At 39.9% G+C, this 21,284-nt stretch overlaps 1 protein-coding gene across 1 annotated transcript; it reads right to left on the reverse strand.

Annotated features, from left to right (window-relative positions):
* Positions 1-447: 447 nt before the first annotated feature.
* Positions 448-15,744, reverse strand: hgsnat (heparan-alpha-glucosaminide N-acetyltransferase). The gene is made up of 18 exons (XM_063219632.1): positions 15,599-15,744; positions 14,803-14,918; positions 13,277-13,413; positions 12,491-12,609; positions 8,094-8,163; positions 7,587-7,656; positions 7,376-7,473; positions 7,123-7,199; positions 7,005-7,035; positions 6,679-6,839; positions 6,237-6,352; positions 6,007-6,128; positions 5,081-5,207; positions 4,846-4,932; positions 4,668-4,745; positions 3,927-3,997; positions 3,469-3,581; positions 448-2,238 (listed from the first exon to the last, which is right to left on the reverse strand). The coding sequence occupies exons 1-18, from the start codon at positions 15,696-15,698 to the stop codon at positions 2,057-2,059; spliced, it is 1,875 nt and encodes a 624-aa protein (XP_063075702.1). The 5' UTR covers positions 15,699-15,744; the 3' UTR covers positions 448-2,056.
* Between the last annotated feature and the right edge of the window lie 5,540 nt (positions 15,745-21,284).

The following is a 21,284-nucleotide window of genomic DNA, read 5'->3' on the forward strand; positions in this document are numbered from 1 at the left end:
ATTCTTGGCTGTCATTCTTTAGTCGTTGTGGTGTATTTTCTCACCATGCCTTGGAATCTTAGTGGGGGCTCTACTCCTCTCGGTCCACAAGTTTGAGTGTACTATTTTAATGAATGGCCAGCAAATTGATGAAAAATAACAACATAATAACCACAAGTCATCTACTGTACTAGGTGGCATCACACTTCAAAGCTATGGCAAAATTGCACAACATGGCCCTGCCGTGGCCTAACGAGCACAACACGGCCCTGCTGGGGCCTAACAGTGGGGCACTGGGTTACTGCGCTAGGGACCAGGTTCGATTCTGGCCTGACCAGGCGATTCTAGCCTGTACATTACATGTTTTTGTTTCAACAGCAATAAGCACACTGAGCACTTTCTCTCCTATAGGCCTACTGGGTAATATTTTTTTATGAGAAGTTTAACCATTACGATATTATCCCAGTGAAATATTTAAGCCATTTATTTTGATCATCATTTGCATTGAGAAGTATAAAACAAAACACCATTTAAAAACAAAGCATAAAAAATAATAAAAAATAAGTGTACAATGGCAATAATTCAACAGCATTACAGACATTCAGATATAATTCATTACTTAAATCCTCTCATTGGTATTTACTGTATAAATTTTAATATACCGCAGTTACATCACATGCACTCTGAACTGAATATTTTTTTAAAACGTTGTGGCCTGAGCATGCACACACACATACCCACCGACGCATAGACCACATGTTTTTAATTTACACCATCACTGGTGTGATGCTGCATCCTATGTTATGATCTATATTGTTTTTGTGTATTGGTTTGAGGTGATCAGAAATTCTTCTTAAAACTAGACCATGACCTCTAAGATAGTGGCCAAGGCAATTAGGGAAAACTTGAACAGTGCTTTGATGGGGTTTCCAGCTGTTTAAAAACATGATACTCTACCCTACCATAAAAAAATGTAGGAATTATAGAAAGTCCCACCACCCCATGAATGATTGTGAAAAGTACATGTCAACATATTTGGCACCGTTTTTACAAGTGACACCAATTATTGAAAGGCTGCTTTAACCTCAGGTCCATTCCCTAAACTACAGCAAAATGTTCAGGTATTTATAATCCTGAGGAATAGCAGAAGCATGTTTTGGCGGTTTGATGTTTTTTTAAATCATTAAAACAAAATCGTTGAAAATGCTTTGCATCACCGTAGACTAGAAAAGGACCATATTGCACAAGCTTGGAAACTGATATTTTAAAACCATACCAGTGTTAAGTAGTTTGTAATATTCTGTGGCCCTACACAATGGAAGTAGAATTGTACATCATATAAAACTATAGAGAAGCACCACTCCTCCTCTTCTTAATGCAATTATAGCCCCCTGAATGTGGCAAATCCAATTCAGAATGGCCCTTCACCCTATTAACTTGAACTACTGAAATTAATTACAGTATATGTGGCAATATGTGGAGTACCATGATATTTTGTGTTTATGTCAACAAAAATGCTTTTCTGGCTGTAAACATCTTGTGGCACTTCAGACATTTGAAAATGTCTTTGCAACCTTAGTAGCTTCACATGCAACCTTCAACCATGTCAAGACTGTGCACAATAGATACAATGGGAAACCAAATCAGAGGTGTGCACTTAGGAAATTGAAAAAGGAAGTTGCATTGGCTCTATCTTCATGGTCCAGTTACTCTTTTATATATTTTCTTAAAATCAGTAACAAAATATCCCTGTCCCACGCCTTTTGGCAATATGTCCATAGAGCTGTAGTGCTGATAATTCCACCCTTACATACAAAGAGTGGACAGTGTGAACTGCAGCCATCAGAGATCCAAATCACTGTTTCATAGTATTGATACTGGGAGATCAAGCAGTCTGATACAATCCATAGTCCCGGCAAAAATCTCAATGCTGTTCAGCAGAAGAAAAAAACAAACAAAAAAACAAAACAAAAAAAACAAAAAAACCCTGAAACGCTTCCACTCCACTGTCAAGCTCCAAATATGTTTTGTCACTTAAGGTCCTCATTCATCCAGAAACAAATATATGACCTCCTCCTTAAATCTTCCAGAAAATCTTCTTCCTATAGAGGATGTAGGAGATGAGTACCCATATGGATGTGGCTAACAGGTTTTGGGCCAGGTGCTCCGCGTGTGCCTGGCTGTTTGCCATTTTCCAGCGGAAGGGGAAGTAGTTCTCAAAGACCTCGTGACCCACATACACCAAGATGGAGTTCATACCTGATGGGACAGACAAGAAGAATCAGTCACTCAGATTTCAGCAACTTTTCTGAGTACTGCCCTTAGTGATCTCATGCAAAAGAATAATGGCAAACACAGTTATTCCATGCATTACAACACCAAAAAGGACACAGAAGCAATTTCCTATTAAAAAAACCCCACCATTATAGCCACCATTATGATTTACTTCTCTGACTGTTGTCCTGTACACCTTGCTCTTCTTCTCTGTTTTATCTAATTTATTACTGTCACAGTATTACACACTGGATAATGTAACAGCACAATTTGGGAGTAAAACACAAATACCTCGGGGCTCATTTATCATTTGTTCGTAGAATGCCTTCTAAATTGTGTCCTACAAGTGAAATATAGAATGGTCGCAAGTATAGAAAAATCGGGATTTATCAAACGTGCGTTGGCTGCTCCTATGCACACCTCTGCATGATAAATCCCACACCTTCCAAATCACTGTGCACACGCGCATTTGGGGTAATTTGCATCCCGAAACGCCTCCAAGTAACCATATATGGCATTAAAATACATTCAAATGCCATGTTAATTCGAAGGCGCCACCCTGTTTGGACACACATGAACACACGCGCCACTTGAAGCGCTGGCGGGAAGTGCGGAGATAGAAACATTTCCGCGGCAGAAATGGAGGTGCTTTCGACAGGGGGAGGACAGTGTTTCAAAATAAATAAAAGAAGGAGACACACATGGAAGAAAACACTGTCAAATAGCACACTGTCATACTCCATTGCCATTCAAAGCTAACTGTACCTTGCACGGTCAATATTATTTGCAATTTCATGTTTCTTCCACTCGCAAGCATGATCTCAGGTGTGCGTAGATTTAGGCACACTTCTATGTTCAAGTACATCTTCATAAATCCCACACTTTGCTCAGGAATGATCACACGCATGCTTTACGCACAGATCTGTGCCTAAGAACGCTTGATAAATGAGGTCCCTCGATTTTACTATGTGTTCTTATATTGTCTTCTGTTGTCCTGTCTTGCACTTAAATGTCTGCATGTCTATGCCTATACCTACTGCATGTCTATGTCGATGTCTGTCGCTGGATATGTTTATGTCCTTGCGTGGAAAAGTAAGAAACTTAATTTCAGTTCTTTGTCTGACGAGTGCATGTAAAGTTTAACTAATAACAAAGCTTTATAAGGTGTGAGTGGCAACAGGGACCTAAGAGGAATTGAAACTTGTGGTCAGTCACCTGGGTAGAAGAAGGGAGCACCAGACCACCATCTCTTCACGTCCACGAAGTAATACACCAGAGCAAGAGCAATGAAGGCAAAACAGCTTAGGGTGGTCACATAGGATAGAGACCTGCAAAAGACATGTCAACATTTCAGCTGGTATTGCATACCACTATTATACTGTAATATAGTATAGTATACTGTAGTATAGTATACTGTAGTATTAGTATAGTACAAGATAATATAATTCAGTATAGTAGCAACAAAGAGTTTAACAAAGATCTGAAATTTTAGGGTTTTGGTAACCAGATGTTTTGTGACACCATATATGACAATGACAAGAATGCCCATGTGCAGAAAAATATGGTTCTCACCTCAATCATGTTTCAATGTCAATCAGACAGTGCATTTGTTTGAATCATGGTTAACTTAATTCAGTGCTATTGTTTATATATAATTATAAAAAGGTACAAACCATAAGTTTTTATTGATGGGGATGAAACCGTGGTCTCTGGAACACTTAGTCAAGATAGCAGACAATACACCCTGTACAGCATGGAATAAGGTAAAGCAATGTTATTATTGCAATTACTTTTTTTCAGTAAGGTGTTTTCAGTTGTGTGATGCTTAATCAATATATAGAACATACAGATATTGAATACTGACTTGAACTTTAAGTTGTTTATAATGTAATGTTACAATTAATATCCTATTTAACTAACTGCCATCTACTCTGTGCATATACTGGCCTGCTATGAGTGACATATCTGCATACTTCAGTGATAAAGAAGGATCTAACTTCTGCTTCATTAGATGTGTATACAGATCACCACTGTTCTTCACATGCGTTCAGTGACACACTTGCTTTTAAACCATTGATGCCTGATGTTGTGTTGCGCAACATTGGCCCTGGTGCCTGGAGCTGCATTATGCAACATTCAGGCTCATGAGATTTGAGACAACTTTAAAAAAAATCTCTGTTTGTTTGAGATAAATGAACACATTCTAATGAAAGATGAGGGTCTTAGCATTTAAATGAAACTTAGTGCAATTTTTTATGTGCTTCAGAAGCTGAGATATTTAGGTTTGTATATGCTGAGGGCAGCTTTTCTTAAAAGGGCTCAGGCATTCAGCACCTTTTTTTGTAGGTACCTTAGGAGTCAATGGGTTAATTGCTTTTAAAAATGCCAATAAACATCTAAGGAGTAATATTTACCAGGATAAGCCCCCATATGAGAAATCTGGACATAATTCTGTTGTGTAGATCACGGTAGTGAAGAAGAATCTTTCCAGCCTGAAAAGCAATCAAAGCAATCAAATTTAGGTCATGGTGCAGATCAGCATACTGTTGTAATCATTGTTAGGGAAGCCAACTGGCCAACTGGTCAACTGACCTGAAGACCAAGGAACGCCATTAGGATAGAGTTTATGCTGCCCAACACTCCCTCTGGGTCATATGGCACTGTGGTCTGGTAAATAACCTGGAAAAAGAAACACACAGCGTTATTAACTTCTCAGAGGGGAAACTGGGCTAAGTATTATGGCAGATTTGATCAAAGGGAAATGATTCTCAACCTTGCAAGCAGAAACTGTGCAGATGGTGTGTGTGTGAAATGACAATTTGTATACCCTTGATGATGGCGTCTGGTAAATGTGAGATTGTCCCAGCAGCCAGCGGTCGATAAAGCCTGCAGCTCCCCCTGTGCACTTTGGGTATTGTCCAAAGTCGCCTATTCCACCTGGGCCAAGGTACCCACTGGTATGGAGTGAAGTAATAGATAGAACACAAAGACAAGAAGAGTGACACACATCATTAAGAGGAATTCTTGGATAGTAGCTTGGGTGATAACGCTGGGCAATTTGGATAGTGAACACTAACTCTGTAGTGAGATAGTGAATTACTGGTAGTGGTAGGTAAAAAATTTTCTACATTACAAAAGTCAGGTGTTGATTCTCAATGAGGCCTGTTGGCTGCTTTTGCAAACACAATAAAACCCAAAAGGTATGAATGGAATTGTCTGATAAATAAAGCAGTTCCCCTGTAGAGTTTCAGCCAAATATTTTCAAGATAATTACTCAAACGTCTGGCCAACAGAGAAACAGTGTCAGTGCAAACTGACGTATCCATGCCAAAAAGTCAAGAGCGGTCCACAACCGGAAAGTTGGTTTCTGATGCACACCAAAACACAACTTTTTTTTTCTCTGCGAACCCTGGCGACAACACAGGCATCAGCAGGTTCGTCCAGGTCACTCATGGAACCAACATTGTATGAACACGAGTTGTTCACTGGCAAGCACTCTGGTTCCCATTGTAACGGGTGTGGGAACCAGCACCAGCACCATCACCAGCGCTGCCCTTGGCAGCCTGAAAACAACTTGAGTGATGCTATCTGCACTTTCAAAAACCACGAGTTGGTTCAAGCTTGTTTCAGCAAGACTGAAGCTGGCGTGCATTGAAACAATACAAAGGCATCAATCAACAACCCAAGACTATAAAGCACAGACCATCATCCTGACACATTGTTTGCACAAAGCAGGGGTTGCTGCTAACTTACTTTGGGCAGGCTGGGACAGGAAGGAGGAACGTCAGGCATAACCACAGCACTTCTAGGATGATCACACACAGCCAAGCAGGCCAGTAAAGGAGGAAGTCACACACTGGGTACCACCAGGCATCCTGCAGTGAAAAAAATATAATATATTTAAGGACACAGTGCTAGTCTAGTTCAATGTAATGGTTAATGAAACACCACCTGCTACAAACTGAGAAAAATAAACCTCTTACCATTGGCAGGTTATCAAGCCGAACTCTGGCCACCAGAAGATCCAGAGAGGCAACAACAAAGTAGGTAAAAGCCAGCCGTTGTAGAACTCCAGGGATACGCAAGTTTTCCCAGGACACTGGAAGAAATCAAGTGCAACAAACACACCAATGTCACAAACAGATGAAATATGTAAAGAATCTGGTGGAGGGGTTTCGAAAACCCTTTGGGCTGTATCAACTGAATATAGTACATACACAGTAGACATGATTTATAAATGAAATGTACCAACTGACTATGCCAAGGTATCTGAAAAGAAGTAAAATAAAACATATATACAGTAAATCTAAAGGGTTGTGAATGTGTGGAAGGAGATGGATACCATGGAATAAAATCTCCCATATATGGCAATATTTCACAAGAACTGAGCAAGACTCACTGAAGCCACAACTTCCTGCTACTCACATGGCCCTTGGCAGTAGTTTGGATTGATGATGAACAGGCCAATGACAAAAAGCTGGGTGCTCCTCCACAGGCACTTCCCCAGTAACTGGGAGCGGAACGCTCCTCTGCGCAGTGAGCCACTGACAGACAGAGCAATGGAGGTGCCCATAATGAACACAAACCTACAGAGACAGACACAGAGTCAGGATGTGACCTGAGAAGTGGAGATACTTAATAGGTGGGACTACTTAAAGCCTGGGGTTATTTACACCTAACTCATGGGAAATTGTCCGGTGCAAGCACAACACACTTGCATGTGCTGGACATAATGCCAAACTCAGACTTACCATGGAAACACTAAATCTGCAACAGTCAATCCTGTTTAGAGACATAAAAAGGAGTTATTATACTAAATTAAGTGACAAATTCAGATGGAATTGAAGTGGACGATTTCAGTGCACTCACCATTCCAACTTTCATGTTTAAAAAACCAGTATCTCCCTCCTCCATAGTTCACAAATATCATTATTACCAGGGACAACCTGCAAAGACATGCAGAGTGTAACTGGCGGGAACCATGAGTAATTCGAAAGAAAACAACAACAATAACAACAAACAATGGCTGGTCAACAACTTAACAATAAGTAGTATCTGTCCATATATTTTCCACACATGAATTTGACTACATTAAAGAATGGGGTAAAAAAATGCAACACACCCTCGGAATGTATCCAGTGAGCGAAGCCTTCTTCCAGCAGTAGCTGGCATGATCGCTTCCACGGAGGGCTCTATCAAGGAACTTGATGGCCCAAGCTCCTATCGATGAGAGAGACAGTGTGTGTCAAAGAGTAAAAGAGTATGGTATACACTTGCCATTAATAATTACAGTAGCCTACTTAAGATGAAATCAGAGAACCAAAGTTACTTACTGAGTTAATGAGCCTGTCAGTCTCCATTGCGCTGCCCCAGCGCATAAAATGGGTTTTCACCACCTCAAGTCTGGAGCAAAGGAAAAGGAAGAATAAAAAAAAGAGGCTAAAGTTGTGCCATTGGATTCTAGTGAACCCCACTACTGAGAAGGTATGTGCCATTTATGGACTTGTCGTAAAAGGTAGTTATACAAAAAATGAAATCCAGGATGTTTTGGGATCACAACCTGGATGAGAATCTACAGTACAGAATTGAAATAAAACAACCACTCCCTCCAGGAGACACCTAGTCAGAAAAGTAAGGTCAGGCTATTTTCTTCCTGGCGGCTGTTTTGTAGAAGTGTTGACTGACGTTCCAGTATGAACTATCAGATGTATGTGTAGAGTGTGGTCTCATGTAATGATTTCTCAGGATGTGTATGCTTTGTCATTCCTGACTGCACAGTTGCATCTACTGTAAAACATTTACAACAGACTTAGTGTAAAATAGCCATGTATATTACCTACCCCATTATTGTATTTGCAATGGCCGCCAACATAAACAAACCGATGTAGCCAAGGAATGCAAATAATATCGCTGGAGGGAAACAGAATACAGAAACACATTTAAAACAGAATTCCATAATTAAATACCCAAAGGCTGTTAGCCAATGCAACAGAAGCAAGACAATAGAGCGATGGCTCTGGGGGACCTATCTTTCCTTGTGATCGACTGTGTCAGGTCTCAACCTCTCCTGTATAGTACACAATGTTGGCATCCATCTGTAGCTAAATGCCAAAGACGCTTCTCCAGCACCTCACATTATACATACTAGATTGCAGAGTCTTCAGATTAACACAACATTTAGTTTTTTTTTTAAATAAATGGACAAAGACACTTGTTTTCAGTACAAGCCATGTTGGTTCTTTAAGTAATGCAGAGATAGCCGCGTCTCCAAAACCATTTGAGGTAGGATGATAAAACTTTGTATTCTTTCAGTTGCCATGACAAGGTGCCTGTCTGTGACAAATCAGGAAAATCTAAGAGGGTCACCTGGGAAGGGCATGTGAATTGACATGGAATGACCATTATGTAAACAGACAGATCTCATACATCACATCACCGTATCTGGGTCTACTGCCATCTACTGTTCAAGCAAAGAAACAATTTATGCTGTTGCTTTGGTTGATCAATAGATTGCAGTAGAGCCACATACAGAACTGCGAAAATATATTTTTTCTTGTCTTAAATGTTTGATCAAGTGTTTCTGTACATGGGGGTCATTGAGTGCCTACATGGTTAAATTGGGGCATGAAGTAAGGGGTACTGTAGGGTGATTTTGAGCAAATCATACAAACTGACATGGAATGAGTTTTTAAAGGAGATTTCTAAAACTCATGTAAACAAGAGGCTGAAACAGATGTGTTTTCAAAAATGTCCACATATGTGGAAACAGCGTTTGTGGAAGAGGTAATTCTGATGATTAGTAAAGCAAAGATTTTTTTCTCAAGAGAAACAGATCATTACATAGAAATAATCCCAGGAAATTATGGAAGACCTTGGTATAGATTAGATTGTAGGGTATAGATTAGAAATAGAGTGAAGACAGAATCACTGATAAACAAATCAATTCAGTTAAAGGGACACTGTGTGAGATTTGTAGTTGTTTATTTCCAGAATTCATGCTGCCCATTCACTAATGTTACCTTTTTCATGAATACTTACCACTAGCATCAAATTCTAAGTTTTCATTATGACTGGAAAAATTGCACTTTTCATACATGAAAAGGGGGATCTTCTCCATGGTCCGCCATTTTGAATTTCCAAAAATAGCCATTTTTAGCTGCAAAAATGACTGTACTTGGACCATACTAGAAAATATTTGTTTATTACTTGGTAAACTTTCATGTAAAGATGAAATCTGGCAATAGGCAGCCCAGTTTCAATGAGCAGCATAGTTGCAGTACCTTTTTTGACCATTTCCTGCACAGTGTCCCTTTAAATCAAATAAAAGTAAGCCACTACATTTGGAATAGTGACTACATGGGTGGTTGACGTTTAAGGGCGTAACACACACACACAAAAAAAAGTTTTTTCAATTCCTGAAAAAAATGATGGAAAAAATTTGAAAAAATAAAGCTTTTAGTGGTCCGTGGAATTTCGCCTAATTTTTGCCATTTTTGGGGAAATGTGCCCTTCGGTGTGACATCCTTGGTGTGATATTTCTGTAAGATACAATAAAATGATTAATATTCTGCACAAACATATTCCCCATGCTCTTTGTACTATTGTTCGTTTAACCTCCACCCCACACACGCCTATGCATTGTACAGGCAGACGACTGTGATTTCACTGCATGGTTTCACTGTGGTACTTGTAATAATTGTGTGAATGTGACAAATAAATCTCCTGGTATCCTTATATCCTTGCATGATACATGAAAACCAAGTAAGGATTGAGTAACACATTGCATAAGCATGTCACACCGCAGGACATGAAGTCACACCACAGGAAATTCACTGCAGTGTGGCCATTTTAATCCTTTTGTATAAATGACTGACCTCTGAGTTCATGCTAACTAGATAATTATATTGTTTTGAATCTTAATATGTGTTTTCATTTATAAAAAACTGTTTTTCCTTCTATAAGTGCAGTCACACCACAGGACACCATAAAATGGACCTAAGCATTGCGTGACAGAAACATTGCAATATGTATGACATTAAGAGGTGAATAGTGACCTTAAACTTCCACACCACTCTCCAATAACTGAGGTACTGACTGGTTAGGAGCCTGTCTTTAAGACCCTTGTAGTAGCCCGTTCACAAACATTGACATACATGTCACCCCACAGGACGCAATTTGTGTTACGAAATTGAACTTGTAGTTAATATTACTGTCTTGAGTTTTTTTCACATTCACATATCTTAATACAAAGTTAATATTTATGCAATCATGCCAAATGCTTCATACATTATTCAAAATGTTGTTGGTTAATTTATATATATATACAGTGCCCTCCATAATTATTGGCACCCCTGGTTGAGATGTGTTTTTTAGCTTACAATTATTTATTTTTTTTTCTAAATAATATGGGACCTTAATGAAAAAAATCCAACCTTCAATACAAGTGCATTTATTCAGTGGGGAAAAAATCCCACATAAAGAAATAATTATTTGACATCAAATAATGTGTGTCACAATTATTAGCACCCCTGGTGTTAATATTTTGTACAACCCCCTTTTGCCAACAAAACAGCACCTAATCTTCTCCTATAATGTTTCACAAGATGGGAAAAGACAGAAAGAGGGATCTTCAGCCATTCCTCTTTGCAGAATCTCTCTAAATCATCCAGAGACCTGGGTCCTCTCCTCTGTACTCTCCTCTTCAGCTCACCCCACAGGTTCTCAATGGGGTTGAGGTCAGGGGACTGAGATGGCCATGGGAGGAGCTTGATTTTGTGTTTGGTGAACCATTTCTGTGTAGATTTGGCCATATGTTTAGGGTCATTGTCTTGCTGAAAGACCCAGTGACGACCCAGCTTCAGCTTTCGGGCAGAGGGCAACAGATTTTGATTTAAAATGTCCTGGTATTTCAAAGCATTCATGATGCCATGCACCCTAACAAGGTTCCCAGGGCCTTTGGAAGCGAAACAGCCCCACAGCATCACTGACCCACCCCCATACTTCACAGTGGGTATGAGGTGCTTTTCAGCATGCGCATCTTTCGTGGTACGCCAGACCCACTTAGAGTGTTTGTTGCCAAAAAGCTCAATCTTGGTCTCATCTGACCAAAGCACACGGTCCCAGTTGAAGCCCCAATACCGCTTGGCGAACTCCAGACGCTTGCGTTTATGATTGTGAGTGAGGAAAGGTTTTCTCCGTGCATGCCTCCCAAACAGCTTGTTGGCGTGTAGACAGCGCCTGATGGTTGATTTGGAGACTTTGTGACCCCAGGATGCTACCATTTGTTGTAATTCTGTAACAGTGAGCTTTGGAGATCTTTTGATTTCTCTTACCATCCTCCTCACCGTGCGTGGTGGCAAAATAAACTTGGGTCCTCATCCAGGCTTGTTTACCACTGTTCCAGTTGTTTTGAACTTCTAAATTATTCATCTCACAGTGGATATGGGCAGCTGCAGTTGAGTGGCAATCTTCTTGTAGCCTCTGCCTGACCTGTGAAGGTCGACGCACATCTGCCTCACTTGTATGCTGTGTTCCTTTGTCTTTCCCATGTTTAAGACTGGATAAGAGAAATGGCCTCGGTGTCACGTCATATTTATACCCCAGGGAAACAGGAAGTGATGAATTACTAATTAAATGTTCCTACATACTCTGGTAAACTTTGTAAACTACTGTAGAAATGACAGAAATGCTTCAATTATATTTATTTCCTGGGAATTGTTAAGGGTGCCAATAATTGTGGAACAGGTGATTTAATGAAAAATAATTATTTTTTAGTCAGGGATTTTTTTTATTTTCTTACAATTCATTTGAGTTCAAGGCTACATTTTCCTACAATTTTCAGTGTGACAGTATTCTTCTGCAATAAACACTGAATTTATTTTAAGGCTTTTAACACATCTCAACCAGGGGTGCCAATAATTATGGAGGGCACTGTATATATATATATATATATATATATTATATTACAGGTTTCATTAATGTTACAGTCACATCACAGGATATTTGACATATAAACCTTTAAATAAATCTTAACAAAAATGTTTCTTCTCATATAAGACTCATATGAAACATAATGTGCCACATCTTCTTTCTTTGACATTTGTTTTTAAGAGGAAAAATACAGCTTTATAGGTTTTTAACCAATGTTACGAAAAAACAAGGCGTCACGTCAACCACCCACATATTGAATAATATAATTGACCTACAATTGAGAAAGTGTTAAAAGAACAATACTCACGCAAGTAACTGTTAGCAGGTTCTGTTTCAGTAACTAAGGTGCAGTTGACCTCTGAGGGATTATTGAGATTCTTCACCCACAGTGAGTATTTCCCATGCTCACCAAAATGAAAATGAAGCCTTGGGGGGAAAATGATCGAGAGATGATTTCAGGTAGCAATCTAGCCAGCTAGTCAAATCTTTCTGTTTATTTTTTCATGCAAACCATTTTCCTATGTAGCTCACTTATAAAATGTTTGTTTGTGCAATAGCTTGGCTTGAGTTTCAACAAGGAATCCATAAAATCCTCTGTATCACAATACATCTCTTTGGCACAGGAACTTCAGAGAAAAAAAAACTTGGAATAATGCAGTGATAATCCACAGACTGTTTTTAAGCAGGGGCAGGCCTATGAAGAGGAGTGAAGTGATTGTAATGTACCATAAAGCTCATATGAGACACAACACAAAAACGGCTACTGCTAACTTCCATATATTTTAATGCAGGAATGCAAACAAAACACATGATGAAATAATGGGATTTCAAGAAGTAAACTTCTCCACGAACAGCGAAAAGCCTAATTCTCAACTGCAAGAAAAGACACCAATCCTGGTAATATGTGTTGACCACACAAACTCCAGTGAACTAAAATGATTGGCTATGTATAGGCCTTGAGAGGACATGTCTTCAAGAAACTGTTGCATTTATGAGGCTCACATGTTTACAACTCAGACAACCTCAGCCTTGTGACAACAGTCCCCACCACTGCCGTGTCTCATTACATCTCAACTTAAGCATGATGGCTGACCTGCACTGCTCGAGGTTGACAGGAGAGCTGTTCAGTTGAAGAGTGATGGGATGCTGAGTCCCCACGGTTAAGTCCACCACGCTGGGCTGTCCAGCTTTTGGTCCTGCTGGTACTACACCAAGAGGCTGGAACAAGCACTGATAAACCAAGACACTTATTTACACACACCCCTTAGGAAAAACAACTATGGCCTATTTCTATGGCCTACTGCATTACAAAAACTGCCACTTAACTGCAGTGTTTTAGCAAAAGACTACTATTATACAAGTGCATTGGAGATGAAACAGACTGCGCAAAATTGCAATGCTGCATTTTCTTCCATTTGGAACAACATTTGGTTTTTAAGCTAGTAGAGGGGCTTATGCCACATACAGCTCCAGGCCTTTTTATTAGAATACCATGAAAAAGTTGATTTATTTCCATAATTCCATCAATAATGTTAAACTGTCATGGATTGTAGATTCATGGCCCAGTTTTTTAACTATTCCAATCATTATTTTTTTTCTTTTTATATACGTTGGCCTTCCAGCTCAAAAAACTCATGAATTGGGGAATTCGCATTATTAGAATATTGTTATAAAATCACATTTTTCTTCATCAAAATTCGGGTCACATTAAATCAGTTGAAATTTGGTACTTTCTACATAACATGCAATGGTCAATACTTGGTTAGGACATTCTCTGTCTTCATAATGGCCATGATGCGTTTAACATTGAAGTCAATGGCAAAAACAGCGCATGGGAGTTATGGAAGCCCAGATATCCTTGATGCTTTGCTGTCAGCTGTTCTTGTTTGTTGACCTGGTGCCCCACACTTCCCTCTTCAATATACCCAAAGATTTCCATGCCACGTTTTGGTGTTAACTCACCAGTTTAATTCTAACTCAACAGAAATTAAACCCCATTCATTTTCAATGGGGTTTCATTTCTGGTTATTTAGAATTAAACTGGTGTGTTAGCGCCAAAACGTGGCATGGAAATCTACAGGGTATATTGAAGAGTGAAGTGTGGGGTACCAGGTCAACAAACAAGAACAGCTGACAGCAAAGCATCAAGGATATCTGGGCTTCCATAACTCCCATGCACTGTTTTTGCCATTGACTTCAATGTTAAACGCATCATGGCCATTATGAAGACAGAGAATGTCCTAACCAAGTATTGACCATTGCATGTTATGTAGAAAGTACCAAATTTCAACTGATTTAATGTGACCCGAATTTTGATGAAGAAAAATGTGATTTTATAACAATATTCTAATAATGCGAATTCCCCAATTCATGGGTTTTTTGAGCTGGAAGACCAACGTATATAAAAAGAAAAAAAATAATGATTGGAATAGTTAAAAAACTGGGCCATGAATCTACAATCCATGACAGTTTAACATTATTGATGGAATTATGGAAATAAATCAACTTTTTCATGGTATTCTAATAAAAAGGCCTGGAGCTGTAGGTATGCAACTATTTAAATGTTACAGAAAGTATATCTGGAAACTTACATAGGCGATTCTATCTGTAGTAACCTACCTGATAACAGTGGTCTGACAGCCACGAGACAACCATGTCACTTTCGAGTTCATTACTGACTGTCAACGTCGCTTCGTCCATCTTTAGCGAAGAAGATTTTCGATGAGGATGCGAGGCTGAAAATGTGCAAGAAGACCAACAATTCAAAACGGTCAGCTTGGCTTGTGATGTGTGTCTTGCATTTGAACTTTCACGCGTCACGAGTGTCAAATGAGGACACAATTTGCATTATGTAGGCTACATAACACACGCGACACTCCAACTTTCACTGACTTGAACTACGTAAAGTCAACAGAACTCTCCAAGGGGAAAGCATTACCTCCATCGGTAACAAACGTCATCTGAACCCATTATGCTAAACAAATGGGACGGGGCAGCCTTTGATCTATGGCAGCTCACCAACCCAACAAAATCCAATTCTGATAAATGTATTCACGCACCAGCGGAGGGAGGTTGTGCTCATCACCGGCATGTTCACGGTTCTATAGTTTTATGCTTATGAATGTTAGTAAGCATAACTCCTAGCCTATTTTGACGAGTGTTTCAGGTTTGCATGTGAAGATCCAAAGGGATTTTTGGCAACGCCAAAATTCCATTCAATTCCATTTCACCTATTTAATACACATTTAGTTTTTCTATCACTTTAGTTAATTTCTGTAACTCATTTTAGAGTTCCTTAAATTGGCTTCAACATTTACTTCGAAACCTGGGCGAGGGTTAATGAATTTAGCCGAAGACTTCAAAAACGCTTCAAAGCTGTAACTTCTGATCTGCTTGAGGCTGTCATCTGACTTACCAGGAGTAAGCACCGCAGAAAGTGGCACTATGCTCATGGCACATATAAGTACAGTCACGGCAGATATATACAACCGCGTTTCTCCGGTTGATTGAGCCATTTCAGGCAGTTTTCCTTCTGCCTTTCGCCCCTCTCCTTCCCGATGCTTCTGCTTTTTCTTTATTTTTGCACTCCTTTCCATAACATCCACTTCCTAAACTCGGGTAGTGGAAGCGCCGAGGGTCAAAGTACAGCCGTCTCAATCTCGAGAGGCCGTACCATACACAAAATTCGTTTTCACAAAACAGACGAGGAAAATCCATAAGTACAAGTGGTAACTACTAGGACCATGCATCATTGAATTTCTATGGATTGTATCTATTAACATCGTTAAAACAATTAAATGGAATGCAGCGTATTTATTGGCGTTGTAGTAAATCTTTCAGGCACTGATTGTAACTCGTCGGTTGCCGTATCTCTATCACTGCAGCATCTGTGATCCTAGTCCGACTGTGCACCACCGAAGCGCGCCTCTAATTCATCCATAACGTTTCAATACTATATTGAAGGCGGCCACGGCCACCTAGAAAACAGACCCCATCACTAGGTCCCCTGAAAATATAACTTTGTTGGCCCTATTGCAACTGTAATTTCTTTGTAATTGCTTTACAAAATGTGTCATACTTCATGTGAATCTACCTTTAAAATTAAATTATGAATGGCCCCCCGGGCAATATAGAAATGCTTTAGCCATGCTTTAGAAATGCTTTAGCCATGCTTTAGCTCAGGGGTGGGGATCCTTTTTCATTCGAGGGGCCACTTCAAATTCCTCCAAGGGCCGTAAAAGTCCTCCACAGGGGTGATAGTGAAAAAAAATCCTGAGCCTGAACTTTTTTCCCTGCTCTTACGACGACGACAAGATACTGCATAGTGACGTAACGAAGGCCTATTTTGACAAATTATTCAAACATTTAATAGCCTGTGTATGACCATTATTCAAGCCTGCAAGTAGAAGAAAACCCTGAACCAGTAACACTTTCTGAGATAAGAATAACCTAAGCTCTGTCAAGCCTGAAATCAGGCATGGAGCCTGAATACTATCAGCCCTGCCTCCAAGGGCCACTATGAACAAAATCCAGGGACCCTCCCCCCTTTAGTCCTATAGAAGGCAGCCACCTTTAAAACAGATCCTTCTCTCTGAATATCACTTAATTGTATTGCAAATGTTATTTCTAAGATTCCTAAAAACTATGCCATATTTCACGTGAAGCTGCATAACATAAAAAAATATACCGGGGGCCGAATAAAATGGCCTCAAAGACCCTCGAGATGGTTCCCCACCCCTGCTTCAGCTGATCAGGTCCGTTTGACTCTCAATGATGGAGTGTAGCATGGGTTGGCTGTTGTTGTCCAGTAGGCTATAGAGCAGTGGTTCCCAACCTATGGGTCGGGACCCAGCCTATGGGTCGCCAAAGATCCACGGGGGGTCGCGAAGCCCTCTTGAGTTTTAAGGGGTTTCATTTTAATACCATATGTAGCCCATGTTGAATAAATGACAAATGCATAGAAGCAACAAAATTTAAGTGCTACATTAAACATGTATTCTGTTTTTGAACAAAGACGAATTGAGGAATAAAATGATGACTAAAATGAGTTTTCGGAGGAGACAGAGCGTATCAAGTGACTTCCTCTCATGCGGGTGCTGGGTCACCAAAGCTTACAATAGTAGAAACATGGGTCCCTGAAGAAAAAGGTCGGGAACCACTGCTATAGAGTGCAGCACTAGTCTACTCTTGTCAGCTGTAGTAGAGAGTCTCCAGGTCTGTCCAAGCCCCTACAGACCCTACTTTCCTCACCAAACCAGGTGTCCAGCGTCTTTCTTCATAATGCTACCACCCCAACAAGGCCCTAACTGTAACAGTGCTCAATACAAGGTGGTAACTTCATCTACAGTAGTTGCAGGTGAGGCTCTGTTTTCATTCTCAATCATTTGTGCTACATATTCTCTCATAACTGGTCAGTATTATTATTTTTTGAAAATAATTTAAAGGTGTTTTTCTAAATGAAATGTCAAAGCTGACAATGAAGTTAGTGGTGATAATGATGATGACGATGGTGGTGGTGATTAAGAAGATGGTGATGATGATGATGAGGGTGATGAGGACGAAGGGCGGTGGTGATGATGATGTTGAGATGTAGAGCTTATTGCACTAAAAGATATGATGAGTGGCCAACTAAATATCACATGTTAAAATATCACGTTATGACAGTGTGTCCTCTTATGACTGTTGTTATGACTGTATGTATATGTGTGTGTGCACTTTCTCACATGAACCCCGGATAATTGGCGCCATACGGCAGCCTCTAGAGCTGGTTGGTGTATGAATGTGGGAATGTGTGTGTACTATGTGTATTTGAAAGCACTTTGAGTCAACTGTATAGTATGTATTCTGCCCTGCAAAGGCAAAATGCAGTAACTACAGTACCTACATATTTTGTCAAAATTGAGTTTAGACTGGAAATGGTCTTCATAACACCTCCTTTATTTTGAGACAAAGCCGTATGGTCCAAATGTGTCCCCTTTAAGAGATATTGCCCAAATGTACAGCAACTACAATATCCAACCAAATACCAAGACTTTGACGACTTTTATCACGTGACGAGATTTGCTCAGTTTCCCCGCCATGTCAGCGATTTTCTTTTGCCACAGCAAATTTCTGTTGCTAAACGCAAAAATGCTCTGCTGTGTCCTGACCAAAACCATCCCTAAACCTAACCTGTCAGTAAAGCAATGTTTCTGTTGCTTTACTTTCAGCCAGGCTTACACTCTGCGACTTTTAGCACGATTTGGCACTCGCACAAGTTTTTGGGAGTCGGGAGATTTTTTGCTCAATCGCAGGTCAATTAGCTGGGGATCTTACCGTCCAAAAAGGGCCTAATCGTTACGCGCTGGATAGAAGCACCAAAATCGGTGTAGACCTTCCTTAGGGTGTTCTCCATCATTTCAGAAGGGGTGCCCCAAATTTCAATGTCATTAAGGTCATTTTTATGGGGTAAATCCAAGATGGCTGCCCAAAACAAGCCAATAGTAGTAAAATGCTGTTCTGCCTGGACATAATGGTGTCATGGGCCAATCCACCTATTTGTGTGTGATGTATACAAACTGAACTTTGAAAATATGTGCAAAACTTACCATAAAAACAATGTTATATATGTCTTATTTAGATTCAAAAACAGGAAAATCATAAAAACCATGGTCAGAATGAGATCACTCTACAATTGAGAGCTCATTTCTGGGCATTTAGCTATTGAACCAACATTCATTAAGAGTTTTAAAAACTTGCAGTGGGTCATATGTATAACACCCTAAAAGAAAATTGTGGTTAGAACATTTAGGGGAGAAGAGATAAACCCTTGAACTGGGTCACACATAACTGTCCCAATGTTAGCATGCTAGCATTAGCAGGTTCAGACACTCAGTCTGCTCTTATGATAAAGATGGCAAACAATAATTTTAATCCCACTTACACATCTGCACACACACACAAACTACTACTACTTCCTTAGGACCCCCTCAATGATTTAAGCCTACGAGTCCAACTGAAATATTCATATCAATCAAGTCAATAAAATACATGTAGGCCTACACTCTAAGAAAATTTCTCTGCAAAATAACGGCAGTTACTGGCAATTATATTTACCTGTAATTCTACTGTTATTTCACACCAAAAATCTAATACAGCTCATTGCTGTTTAATGTATCACAGTATATAACATTTTATCAGCAGCAATTGAACTGTTAAATAACAGTACTCTACAGAACGTTCACAGTATTAGTATTGTTAAACTAAAAGTGCTCTACAATATTTATGCAGTAGTATAAGTAAAATAACAGTACATTTCAGTTAAAAAGTTGAATTGTACCGTGTGATGACAAGCAAATACTGGGTCATAGTTGTATTCATGAATATGGCCATGGCAGCTTCCCACCCCACCCATCATTCTCCATAACTGTGGTACCCTGGCCATGTTACCACCCAACCCTCCCATCGTTCACCATGACTGCAGTGCCTTGAGCATGATACTATGGCGCAATGCTGTATTGAGAAAATGGTTTGCGGTGGTCCTTCGAAAGTGTGGGGATGAATAAAATTTCAGAGTACGCAGTGCTATGTTACAATGATAGTGTGCGAGGTGGGCTTTTTACTGTATCTCTTGATGAGCCAATGATGAATATAGCATTGGTCAGTCTTTAAAAAATTAATTTGCACCAAGTAGCACAGCAAACAAGCAGCACTACAACCTAGCTCTCAAAGCAATGCCTAATTTGCAGCAGGCACATTATATGCAATAATGCCACAAATGATGCCACATACAGCAAGCTTTCACAAAGAGGAAAGTATGCAAGCATGTAAGCAAGCTTGTAGGCAAGCAAGTGCTATGCTGTGCCATGCAGGCCAGCCAGCAGGCAGGCAAGCAACTGAAGTTCTTCTTCTTCTTCTTCTTCTAGGTAATGGCGGTTTACAATGTAGCTTGTATATCGCCACCTACTGTACAGGAGTGTGTGAAACGATCATGAAATCATGGCAGGGCATAATAAATTAAAGGGAAAAAAAAAAAAGAAAGAAAGAAAGAAAGAAAGAAAGAAAGAAAGAAAGAAAGAAAGAAATGTGTGTCGGTCTATATTCTGTCCATCAGACCTGTATAACTTAAATACCTCATAAGGCCTTTCACTCTAGTGCTTTGCATTCCCTCTTCTTTCAAGATGGTTTGGATATCATCCTCTCCTTCCTGCTCTCTCCAGTGTGACCTGTGTTCAGAAAATTTACTACAGTGAAAAAGAATGTGCTCTACATCTTCTTTAACTTGACATTTAGTACAAAGTCCATCACTTTTACCCAAGACATGTAATGTGGCGTTGATGCCAGCATGCCCCAGTCTCAGTCTTGTGAACACAACTTCCTCCCTTCTTCCCAGCCCCACTGATGTAATTCTTTTCCCCCCAACCTGCGGTTGCACATTAAAGTACTTCCTGCCCTTTATGTCTGACTCCCATTCATCCTGCCACATATTCATGATTTCTGTCTTGATATAAGATTTAGCTTCTCCTTTCCCTAGTGGAACATGGATTGAGATACCTTGGTGGCCTAATGCATCTTTGGCAGCTTTATCGGCGGTGTCATTACCCTTGAGGCCCTTATGAGCTGGGACCCAGCAAAATTGGACAATGAGCCCTAGATTACTAAGTTGAGCCAAGAGCTGTCTTGTTTCAATAATTAAGTCATCTCTTACTGCATGTCCAGAGATAAAGCTTTCCAAGACTGAGAGTGAATCTGTGCAGATGACTGATTTAAAAGGCTTGACTTCTTCTATCCATCTCAGGGCAGTGATTATAGCAGTTAGTTCTACTGAATATATGGATAAGAAGTTATTCAGTCGGTACCCATACGTCCTTTGGAATTCAGGTATATAGATTCCAATACTACACTGGCCAGTTTGAGGGTTTTTTGAGCCATCTGTAAATATATGCAGGAACCCATAAAAAGCAGACTTCAGATATGTTTTACAATGTATTGCAAATCCATCATCATTAGGGTGGTCTTCCTTCACTTTCAGTAGCTCTGTGTTAACATCTGGGGCAGGAAGGATCCATGGGGGTACATTACTCATTACCAATGCAGAGTTAAATTCAAGGCTTTTTAAACCA

Source organism: Engraulis encrasicolus, chromosome 16 (genome assembly GCF_034702125.1).
Source record: "Engraulis encrasicolus isolate BLACKSEA-1 chromosome 16, IST_EnEncr_1.0, whole genome shotgun sequence".
Taxonomy (NCBI): Eukaryota; Metazoa; Chordata; class Actinopteri; order Clupeiformes; family Engraulidae; genus Engraulis; species Engraulis encrasicolus.